The following is a 12,779-nucleotide window of genomic DNA, read 5'->3' on the forward strand; positions in this document are numbered from 1 at the left end:
ATATACAACTTATCTGTGTAAAACTATTAGTGGCCAGAAAATAAAGATATGATAGACTAACAGACGAGGAAACCACTCCAGACCATCTCTCAGGCCTACTCATGTTCTAAAGTTACACAACTCCTACTGCTTTGGATCCTATATCTTCAAAGAACTAATTGATACCACCTCAGGTATCCAAAAAACTGTTTCCTATGTCTACTATTTGTTAACCAAATATATAAAATGTCCCAGAGTCACTTTATTGCCTTATTAAATAAGGCAATAAAAACCAGAGAAAATTAAGCTGAAGTTTACGACTGTAAAACTTCAATCTCAAAACAAAGGACATCATTTTAGTTATTTTGATAAAATTTTCCCCATGCTTAACAAATGACTATAAGCATCTGTAATATGTTCAGGCCACGTGTAATTTCCTGGTGATTAAGTGCCTCTGAGCTGCTTCCTACTCTTTATTCCTCCACACTCAGTGTTCACTTTTACCAACCTCATGCTTCTGTTTAATAAATTCTACTTTCTGAGATATTTCTGGGGATCTATTTCCTCAAGTTTCAGCACTGTTGTTCCCTTCTTTACATTTTGGCAAAACCATTCTAGACATTAGAGGTTGGTACAAACACCGTGAGGAAATCGCACTGAAGGGTGAGGTGAAGCTGTATTTCCAGGATTATTTCCCTGAACCTAAGGAGCCATGGGATCTATTGTTCATGCCTACAACTGCTTTTTTCACAACTCAGTTTAAAATTTCTAAGTTATAAGAACACACAGCATTCTGGTAAAGTAAAAAGTCCATTTTGCAATTCAAATATTTCTCTGCTAAACCAAGTTTTGATACTCCAAAGATCTCTATCTTCCGGATCACTAAGCCCTGGGCACCCAGTAAACCTCGGGGGTTCCAACTTCATGTTTCCCTCCTCCTCTTGCACTGCAAGTCACATTTTCCATGCGAATCTCAGATCTATCTTTTAACAAAGAGTAGCAGCAGATTGCTGAAAGGTCCATTCCAACTTTGTTTCACTGTACTCCCAACTTCAAAGCAATATTTCTTAGGAATACTATGTTGGAAGAGACAACCACCAATCATTTATAAAACGAAACCTCACATTATCATTAAACCTTCACATTTGGGGGGAAATAAAGACAGATCCATTAACTTTCATTCGAACACTATTTTTTCGAATTAAAAACAATATTCTGTGTCTTCTACGTTCCTCCTCATATAACATATCGGCCGAATGAAGCATAAAACAAGGTCAAAAGAGCCACAGGAGTCTCCCTTTCTCGTACTGTCAGCTGCTGTGCACTGATTCTCTACAGAGCTCTAAATGGGTACGACTACGAGTCCTGGTACAGCAGGTCTGCAAAGATCACTTCCTTTCACCACTAAGGGATCTTGTGGCTATCTTGTAGGTTCAGCAATTGAAAGATGCTCTGGTCTGAAGCTGACCAAAGGGAGTCAGAAGGCACAGCCACAAGTCACAGAATGATTCTGTGCAAATATAGTAAAGAAAGGATAAAGTTTACTTTAAAACTTAATTATCCATCATTTAAAGCACAAGCACAAAGACAATAAGGACACCTGATAATTCACACCATGTATTTCTTCTTAGACATCACAAAACACAGGGCCATCACCTCTTTTTATAGAGTCGTTCCCAATAACACCTTCTGGGTCTGTTTCCAAAGGGGCACCTGGAAAGCCACGGGAGACTTCATCCCACCACTTTCATTTGAAAAGAAGTGAGCCGCAAAAAGGTAGATCCAAACTAATTGCTCGGGGCTCCGACAGTCAGCCTGAATCTGTCACTGCTGCCAGTCCTTGGTGCCTTGTGGAATGTCTGAGTCATGGCTATAATCCGGCCCCTCATCCCTCTGAAGTCACTCTTATAAGAGGGCTGCCACCCGTGAGCCATCAGTTGAGGCTGTGAGCATGACCAAAGCACAGCCTCTGTTTACTGAGGGCTCCTGGCCTCGCAGCAAAGTCATGGCAGCTGCAGCACCTCTTCCATTTATTTCCAGTCCAAGCCTTAGTGGTTGGACAGAAATGAGGTGTTCTCATTCCCAGAGGTCAGGAACAAATAGAGGACAAACATTTAAAGGGGTAAGGAGTGGAAGGGTGGGCTTGGCTTGAGGAGTTCCCTTCAGAGATCTGCCCCAGTGGAAAAACCCAACTGACAGCTATTGCCAGATTTTTTGTTTATGTCCCAGCTGGCAGAGCATCAAACCAAATCCATCTGTATGCCAATTTATAGAAAGATGAAGGAAGAGGCCCAAGAGGCAGCCCCATAGGTGAGAACAATTCATGACTCCAACCACCACACAGGTGAAGGCCACAGTGTCAACAAGAGTAAAACATGCCATTTTAGTAATACACACAAATATGTGTGAATACGCACAAAGGGAATACAGTAAGCAGGTTTTCTTCTGGCTGCAGACGACAGCTGTCATCTTATAATTTTATGTGCAGGAGTGAAAGAGCATCTTAGTGAAATAAGTTCAGTTTTATGCTGAGCATGCAATATTCATAAATATCAAATGCTTTCGTTAGATTTAAAGTTTTCTTCTTACATTTAAAATTTTCCCACTACAGCCCCTAAGATGTAATTTCTATGCCGTGACAGTGCACACCTGCATTTTAAAAGCACATGCAGAATCCGCCACCTGATTTCACAGTCAGGCCGCATACACTACAGCTCTCGTTTTTGGGCACCTTTGAAGACAGAGTGATATTTAATACTGAATATAAGCAGTCTTTTCATCTTATACTGCAGAGTAATTGCTTCCCACTTCAGAACTATAAAATGAGTTATCATCTCTGACTTGCTCTCTAAGTGCTATGGCCAGCATGGAAAAAATGACAAAGAATATTATGGGCTTACACAAGGGAGTCGGATCTTTGCTTACTGCCGAGAAGAAATCATGGCTAGTCAGGCATAGCACAATGAGACATGGCATGAAAAATGACATACGTTACTGGGTCTTGGTTCTAGGAAATCATTTGTACTCAATGCCCTCAGAATGTAGAAGCTGAGCCCTTCTCAGTGTCGAACACACCAGAGAAAAATTATAGCTGCACATGGATGGTGTTCACAACTGGACATATATAAGTGATACTGTGCATATCTATTTGCTGAACATTTTGGTCTACAGAAAATAGTGAAGGCACATGCTCCCAGGAACTGAAGCAACCAGTGCTTTCAGAGTTCTCTGTTATTGAGTTGGGTCCACACAACTGTCTGCCTAGTCGAAGGATGGCAGGGTTTAAAATCCTGTCAAGCGTGGCCCACAAAGCCAACCATCTTCCATATTTAATAGGCACAAAACAGAATGGAAAAAGGTGGTGGGAGTAGTAGGACAGTGGCCAATACACAAATTATCTTATGTACTTTTCCTCCTGCATTACAGAGGAAAGAAAGGAACAGGAGAAAGTAAAGGACAAGCACACATGGAACTATATAGAATTTGAACGACATGATGTATAAATAAATATAAAATGCACAGGGAAAAGCAGAGTTTTTAAATCCCAACATTTAAAAAAAATTTTTTTTTAATTATAAAAAAACTTTTTTATAAATAAAGGGAACAAAGTTACAGGTTGGCTTACAAGGTAGAGACAAGGTTCAAGACATAGCAGAAGAGTGGAAGGCAGATATTTTCCACTTTAATGAGGCTGTTATTGACTTTCTCTGCCAAGGCTTTAGAGCTTCTGTTGAATTAAGATAAAAGGAGCAAGAGTCTAAATAGAGATGTTCTGTTCATGTACAACTCGTGTTCTGAACTGGATTTCTACTCGCTGTAATTCATACACAGCCTAACAGTCTGTTGTCATCTTCAATAAACTAAGGAAATGAAATTCCCACCAAAAAAAAAAAAAAGTTTTTAATACCAAGATTTTTTTCATAAAAAGTATCAATCCTTACCTTTGCTTGTCTCTTACTGGCTTCTCTTCTGGCTTCCCTTTCCTTCAGTCTTTTCTCCTATAAAAAGGGGGGAAATTAGCAGCATATGAACTTCTGTTTATTACACGTAAATCAGACTACACATTCTTGACATTTATTTTAAAGCCAACTAATACCTGACATTCATTTTTCAACAAATATTTACTGAGTGCCCGTGATGGGCTTGGCATAAGTAATCATAACTGTTAAGTCTGTGTCAAACAGATCTGGAATCGGATCACAGTTCTACCACTTAATAGCTGTGCAATTTGGGGCAACTTATTTATATTTTGTAATTCACTTTCTCATTGAAACATGAAGATAACAGGAACACACAGTTCATAAAATTGGTATAAGAATTATATAAAATATTATGTATAAGTGCTTGGCATGATGTCTGACATAGACATATAATCAATGTCAGTTATTAGAATAAATAGGGGAAAATGCATTAGTGACTATTTCCCTTTTTATCTAAAAGGAAAATTTATAAAGGATATGAAATCCATTCTTAGAAAAGGAACATTTTCTCAAACAAAGAACAATGGAAGATCATTCTTACAAAGCACGTTATTTTATTTAATTGTTTCATAATTGCCCCATTAGTTTTTCAATGATCATAAAACAGGCAGAAAATGCAACACTAACATTTTTAAAATTAAGAAAAAAATTAGGGTGTACAATATTAAAATTTAAAACAAAATAACCCAGCTAAAGTTGAAAAGAATTTTGTGGGGTTTTTAAAAGATTTTATTTGAGAGAGAGAGACTGCATGCACCAGCGGGAGGGAGAGGCAGAGAGAGGGAGAAGCAGACTCCCCGTTGAGCAGGGAGTCCAATGTGAGACTCCATCCCAGGCCCCTGAGATCATGACCTAAGCCAAAGACAAATGCTTAACCATCTGAGCCACCCAGGCACCCCAAGAATTTTGTTTTAAATAAAAAACCTCTCTTTTTCTTCAAAAACAAAGTGTTTAAATAATAAAAAGGCTAGACTCGATCCAAAGTTCATAGTCAACAATTTATATTTGTAAAAAATTTTAATGAACTGCTAGATCAACGTTAAAGCTGAGTAAATAACAAGTAATTTCCTTTTAAGACCATGACTCACTATTACAGCATTTACTAATGTGAGAATTAACAAGTTTTATAAACCCGGGCACTCTGCCTTTACCAGGACGTTGTACATATACATGAGGCTCTCCAGATTCAAATCCAATCTTAATGCATCCTCTGCAGACCTGAGGCTGCTCTGTTGCTTCCAGCATTGAGAAAGACAGCCAATTCCTACCATCCCCCTTACCTAGGTTTATAGACTCCTTTAAGACAAACTGAGAACATAAATGTTGGAAGTCTCAAAAGGGATTAAATAATAATTAGTGTGAAGAGATGGGGGTCCACAGAGTTTACAGATTCAGTTTCTAGAGCGCCGGATTGCACAGTAGGAAAGCTAAATTCTAAGGGAAACTCACAAAAATTCACATTCACAAAGCATCTCTGAATGTGTCACACCCCTAAATAATTCATAATATTAAATTATTCCTTTCTGTTATTATTCTTTCTCTAACCCAGTTTCGGAGAAAATGGGTATTCCTTTGACTTCCAAATAAAACATAGAATTAAAAGGGCAGGTAAAACTTAAACAATGAGCAATTATACAGAGGAACATTTTAAAGATTGGAAGTCCCAGAACCAAGGTCAGAAGAAAAGGAAAACTAAACAAGAACTGTGACTGTGACTTCCTCTTTGTGAAAAGCTGACCAGATGACAGGACTGTCCTCTAACCTGGGTCTTCGAGGCTGAGTCTAGGGCTTTGTTCCAACACAACCTCATAAAAATTAACATGTCAGAGTTTGGAGACTTTAACAGATGACACTTTGATAACAGAAGAAAATAATAACCTGGCATCATATGAACAAGAGGCCAATTAACACGCTGCTATTACGTACCAGTCCCGAAGTGGCTCTCGTAGGGCCCCCGAGAGCTGCTTAGCCGCTAAAACAGAACACGCTCGGCGCTTCCCCGGGGCAGGGGGACAGAGCGCATGGATGTCAAGTTCCCAACATCTGCACCCCAAGTTCTCATAAAAGTTGCCATCGTTTACTGATTTTCTAAGAGCATTAGCAGACTACAGAAGAGATCAGAATTAACAACTGATCGTGGATCCTCTCAGTTTGAGAGCTGGCTTTAGTTTGTGGATGCACATATTTGTAATATAACATTACATATTTATACTTCTAGTATTTGTAATCTCTCTTCTGTCTTACCACACACTTTGGTTCTATTTTCTACAAAAGGAAGCTTTCCTGTTTTGGAAAGTAAAATTAAGCAGAGCAGTATTTTATGTTATTCTAAAAGGTCACAGTGACTTTCAAGCATCGACTTGCTTGAAGTAATTTTAAAACTATACCTACATGAGATACAGCTGATAAAACATCAAATACCTAGAGAGTAATGTAACTGAACTTCTGCTAAAAAAAAAAAAACAAACCCAAAAACCCTTTGTATCCATTAACAATCACTATGATTGTTATTTTCCTAACACTAAAAGCTCTAAATTAAAGAGCATGCTAGGCATTTTACATATCTTCTTAAAACCATTTAACAAAACATTAGAAGGATTATTTTTCCCATTTTAGAGATGGGGGGAAAAAAAAACTGAACCAAAGGGATTAAGTAACTGGTTGGAAACCACACAGCCACTCAGTGATGAACCTGAGACTAAAACGAGTCTCAGAGCCAACATCCTCCCCCTCAACTCCAGCACACCTCTCTCCTCCCTCAAGTCCACCACACCTCCCACCCACCTCTCCCCCTCTCCTCCCTCAACTCCAGCACACTTCTCTTCCCCCTCAAGTTCAACACACCACCTAGCCTACCTCTCCCACCCCACTTTCAACTCTAGCACACCTCTCCACCTCTCCTCCCCCTCAACTCCAACACACCTCTGCCCTCCTTCAACTCTAGGACACCTTACCTCCCCCTCAAGTTCAATACACCTCCCAGCCCACTTCTCCCCACTCCCCTTTCTCAACTCTAACGTACGTCTCCTCCCCCCTCAACCCCAGCACACCTCTTCCCTACTCTCCAGTCCATTAGAAAGTGTACTTATCTTGTGGATGCACACAGTGTTTTTATCTTATCAATATGCTTAAGACAAATGTTCCATTTCCTTTTGTTATTAATAATGGTCTGCTACTGTATGGGTCTTTCATCCTGATAGCATATTTTTTTTTTCCTGATAGCATTTTGTGGACATTATCTAATTAGTTTTTGCCAGTCTTCTGTGCCGGGGTAAAAAAAGATAATTAACCACATTTAACAGTCACAGAAATTTTTGTTGTAATTATTCAGTAACTGACCTTCTCCTAACACATTAGATGATCTGAAAATGGCACTTCAAAGTTCCAAAGAATAACCTCAATATGTTCAAATCAGAAAAATCCTGTCTATACAAGTAAACATAATCTCTACTCTGGGCCTTTTCATCTAGCCATTTTAATCTTAGCAGAAAAAATATACTGACAATTTTCCATTGCTACAGAATTCCAATATTAGCTTATTATAGATGATGAGGGACATTACAAATTTCAAATTTTAACTGGCTATAAGAATTCACATGTGCAAGCAAATGAGCTAATTTTTCCTTCTAAGATTTCTCACAAGTCCTAGATGGATGAAGGATATCTAAAACCTTGGAAATAGAAGTAAACATGACACAGAGCTTCACTGCAAATAAAAAGAACTTTCAATACTGAGTGAAACACAAGGTAAATGAGAAAACTTTTCTTTCCTATCTTAAAAAGCTATGTTAGTTGGCATTCTACCTGAAAAGAGGAATGGATAAACATTAGTCTTCAAAAAGAGGAGAAAAGCAGGAAGTAGAATTTATGGTAACCCAAAATTTGGGAACAGATATAGGAAGAAAGAATGTTTTTTTTCCTTTGGTAAGGCAGGAAAAACTAACTTTAAAAAAAATTCATGCTATAAATGACAAGACATAAAGACAAAGAGTTGGCATACAAGGACTTGAGAGGGCAAATATAATTGAATTTTATTAGACTCAATAACTGAGACTCTCCTTCTCTCTTAATTTTATGGGGTTCAAATGCTTTAAATCCTTTATTTTCCTATTTCATTTTTGAGGACAGAGTGGTACTTAAAGCTATTTTATGCCACACAAAAAGAAGGCAAAATTTTATCTTAAGTCCTACCATGCTACAAATGATTAAGTATAAGAAGAGCATGAAATTCAATAATACAAACCAAATTCACAAGGGATAGGAAAACAGAAAAATCACATTTCAAGGTACAAAACACTCCCTTTACAGATGTTATTATACTTCTGGCTTCTCACAAACTATAGGTCCTGAGCTTCAAGAAAAGAAAATTCCATGAAGTATGAATTTTATCAGCAGTCAGGACTATGTATTTAAATCATTTTCATTCCTTGGCAATCTTGGAAATTTGTGGATTTGGAAACACAACTCAGGAAGTGGTGGCAACATGAGCTGTTTGAATGAGGCAAGTGAGTCACTCCGGGTAAGGAACTGATTTCCCAGCTGTGACAGAGAGTACAAGGGGACATTTACCCTTATTTCAGTAGTACAGGAACCTCTTTTTCGAGGGAGAAAAGTGGGTCAACAGAAGTGAGTAAAAGAATGATTACAAGGATTTTTGGCCCTGAAGACACCCCCTGCCCTCCAAAACAACCCCCCCCCCCAACTGTTAACCTAAATCCTTCTGCGGGATTCAGAACAAAGCAAGGTTCTCTGATCTGTTCCCTATTCCACAGTTCCATGATAATGACATAAAAAAATGGATCTTCAATATATAAATCTGCAACAACTCCAACAAGGATATGAAGACAGGGAGAAAAATAAGTGTATGTGGAAACACTGATTTATTAATTAATTCTTTCAAACACTTGCTGAGCTACTACGTGCCAGGCCCAATGGTGGGCTCTAGGGATCAGGAAAACACAGTCTAGCTCTCCCCTGGTCTTTGTAGTCTATGACCTAGCCTTGTCACACCCCTTCCTTACGTTAGCGCCAAACTGCCCCGTTGCTCAACCCCAGTATCTACTGACCTCAATCTAACAACCACCCCCCACCTCTCAAACATAATATAGTGTTTCAAGAAAATCCCATAGTCCCATTTTATTTTAACAATACAAAATAGAGATTATAAACAGCTCAAAGACTTGCCACATAGTTGATACAATTTATGCAGTTCTGAATATTTAAATGTCTTATTTTGGATGCTGGATATGAAGGAAAACTCATGTACCAATAAGCTGAACTAAATATCACAAGATGCTATAAACTTGGGAATAAAAACAGAAACCTCCCAAGCAGACATCTCCAAATTACAGGCAAAGGTTCCACAGTAACAAAATGGCTCCCTAGAGTACACCTTGTTGTAATGGTAGAAGGAAGGACTGAAACTGAAAGGGGGTAAAGGACATAAGAGAATGTTCCTTTTCCTCCCCTATAAATGAACTTTATTCATAATGTTCATTTAAGAGTTAAAACCCAGATGTTTAGTCTTTTATCCTCATGAGAAATTTCCGGTAGTAGTAAAATTTCCTCAGGTCACCTGAGCCAGACAAGTCTCTGACAATGCCTTAGACTCACTCTTGGGCTGACAATAATTTCCATTATTTGTCATTCCTTCCTCAAAATCTCCACTCCTGTTTCAACCCTTTCGTTCATTGTTTCAGAGTTAGCCACTGTAAGAGAATGCCTGATGGTTTAAGAAAGGTATAAACAAACAGAATAGGTAAGAACAAAGACTCTGGGATAGCGTCTCAGGGCTGCTATTTGTGACTTGTGGGGCCTTGGACAAATTACCTGCTCCTTCTAGGTCTATTCTGTCATCTGTAATTTGAGGCTAGCTCACTTATTTCAGAAGCTAATTGTTAGCACATAACACAATAATACATATAAAGCACTCACTGCAGGGCCTAACCAACTAACTGCTTATTATTATCAATGTTCTTGTTACTACTATTCTAAGACGCCTGATTACTGCTTCCCTCCCTCTTGGCTATCATATACATTTATGCTTAACATACCTGCATTCCATGGCAACTAAATCCCGTGTCAACAAAAACAAAAATGAAATAGATTTTCCAAAAAGTCTCTTTCCTGTCTACTGTTCACACTAGTAGTGAGCGGGGCCCAGAGCAGTCCTCTACCACCTTCGTGAGCAGTCCAGACTCACATCCTGACATGGCAGCGTTGTCTAAACAGGCAGTCCAAGATGGATAAAGTGCTCAAAGCAAATTTCAAGGGAATAAAAGAGAACTTCATGATGTTTTGCTTCTCTCCACTGCCAGCTGTTCTAGCCGATACTATCACCCTAAATACAGTAACCTTTCAGAGCTAAGAATGATGATATATACCACAAAGCAGATTTTCACCCCATTAAAGTAAAGACACCTTTCACTGATGTGATCCACAGCCCACCTTTCAGAGTTCTGACTGAATGACAGAAAAACACACTGTTTCCATGCAAAAGTAGTGGTTTTGCCTTTATACTATACTAACTTACTAATGGTCTTCTATGCAAAGACTATAGCTTCTACTATAATCTTACTTCCAATGGTTTCAGAGGTTCGGTACATTAAACAGTAAGAGGCCTAGTTCAGTACAGCCAGCCACCTGTAAGCTTCAGGGACTGCCAAAGGCTGGAACAGCCTGGGGGGGAGGGGGGGGCGCGGACCGATGCCTAACGGCTACAAAGAAGACTCACAAAGATAAGCAACCCTGCTGACTCAGAGACCCATAGCAGGTAGAAGAGGGCCTGACATCTACAGAGTGCGGAGCTCTGAGCCCCAGCAGCAGGCAGCTAAATTCTACTCCCACCGATACTGTAATGGCTTTTTTGTGTTTCTTACAAACTAGTCAAAATTCTTATTGCTCAGTTTCTACATCATGAGAACAAAGATATTTACTTGAGTCACAGTAGAAATTACACCGCTTTCAAAATCTGCTAGTTGAAAATATGAGTCAAGAATAGGTGTACCAGGGGCGCCTGGGTGGCTCAGTGGGTTAAAGCCTCTGCTTTCCGCTCGGGTCGTGATCCCAAGGTCCTGGGATCGAGCCCCGCATTGGGCTCTCTGCTCAGCGGAGAGCCTGCTTCCTCCTTTCTCTCTGCCTGCCTCTCTGCCTACTTGTGATCTCTGTCTGTCAAATAAATAAATAAAATCTTTAAAAAAAAAAAAAAAAAGAATAGGTGTACCAGCACGGAGGACAAAAGCGAACAGCTGAGTCTCACACCACGGAGACAGGGTGCGTGCTCGAAACCATGGTGCAAAGCTGTTCAGTTGAAACAGGAGCAGCAAACAACTCCTTTCAAACAGAATCATTATGACAAAATTCACATATATATTAAATATGTTATCCTTTGAAGCAAAAAAAAAATCATGAAATATTCTAAACATGCTGAAAGAACATTCGTAAACTTATGAAAACTCCTAAAATGACACATATTTTTAAAAATATAGATTCTGCAGAGTTTTCTCTTTACATGTACAATTTTTTCAGGCACATCCCTCACTCATAATTTTTTGTTAAAGTTTCTTCATCTTTTTCTATCTTCATGAAGTAAAAGCTTATTCCTAGATCCTAAGTTAGTATTTCAAGTGTTCTTTAGGGACATACAATTCTTCTCAGTATTCTCTCATAGAAATAACAAAATTATGAGTGACAATTTTAAGGGAAACATAATTACATTTGCCCAAGGTAAAACCTTAAGCTTAGAAGAACTAAGAATTGTCATTAGAATAAGTAATATACTCAATTAGGAAAAAGATATGATTTCAAAGCCAATAACATGTTCAGATAAAGCAATTAAGATAAAATACTCGTGCAGGATTAATAATATATTTCACTTCTAAGTCAAACTTCAGTAACACTGGAAAATAAGAACAAGAATGAGGCCTTATCATCAAGCAAGGAACCCATTTTGTCAGCAGGGAAAGATGACCAATTAAAATTCCACTTTCCAAACAAAAAGGGCTTATTATATTCCCATATCTTCCCTATACACACAGAGCTAGGGGATCCCTCGATCACTGGGTATGAACTCCCACTTCCACTTCCTCGTTTTCGTAACACGACACTGCAGTCCATACCGGTGACTGGGTTTTCCCATTGGACTAGGCAATGCCAGACTCAGGATTCAAATGCAAGTGCTCCTCCTTACAGTGTAACACTCCTTCCACCAACAAGCCAAATGTTCCAACTTGCCACGTAAGAAAATCCTGCATGTCTTCGAGGCAGAATCCAGCCCATGGCATTTGGTACATGACTGATGTGAGTACCTGTACTGTGTCATATGTACACTACCATCATAAACTCACTAATTCCAAAGTGCACAAGAGTGACATTTTCTCTAATTTAATAAACAAATACCTACATATGCATAAGTAATAATTTTTACTGATACAAATACCAAGAAACTAACCACATATGACTCAGGTAGCATTTACATTAAAGCTGAACAGACTATTTTAGTAATTTTCTTGTGCTTTTTTTCTGGCTACATAATATTTTCAACATCCAATATGGAAAGTATGCCATAGGTAACCTTGTGCAGAATATACCTACTTTATACAAAACAAGCAGCTTTGGCTTGTTAAAAAAGACCATCTGTCTGTTTTAGTTCCAGAGGTACAGACATCAAAACCAGTAGTATGTTAAGTTCTTGTGATTTCTCTCACAACTATGTCAGTCCAAAGTGTTCTGTTCAACCTTGCTGTAAGATAGTCACCATAATAGTTTAAAAATCATCCACTACTTTTAACAATGGTGCAAAAAAAAAGATTTAAAAACATA

General features: G+C 38.6%; 1 protein-coding gene across 1 annotated transcript in view; it reads right to left on the reverse strand.

Annotated features, from left to right (window-relative positions):
- The window catches only part of DDX10 (DEAD-box helicase 10), a 276,083-nt gene that overhangs the window by 103,403 nt on the left and 159,901 nt on the right, over window positions 1-12,779 (reverse strand). Inside the window, exon 16 of the mRNA XM_080817845.1 lies at window positions 3,921-3,977. Coding sequence (XP_080673971.1) covers window positions 3,921-3,977 — 57 coding nt within the window. The remainder of the gene's footprint in view (window positions 1-3,920; window positions 3,978-12,779) is intronic.

Source organism: Martes martes, assembly GCF_963455335.1.
Source record: "Martes martes genome assembly, chromosome: 10".
Lineage (NCBI taxonomy): Eukaryota > Metazoa > Chordata > Mammalia > Carnivora > Mustelidae > Martes > Martes martes.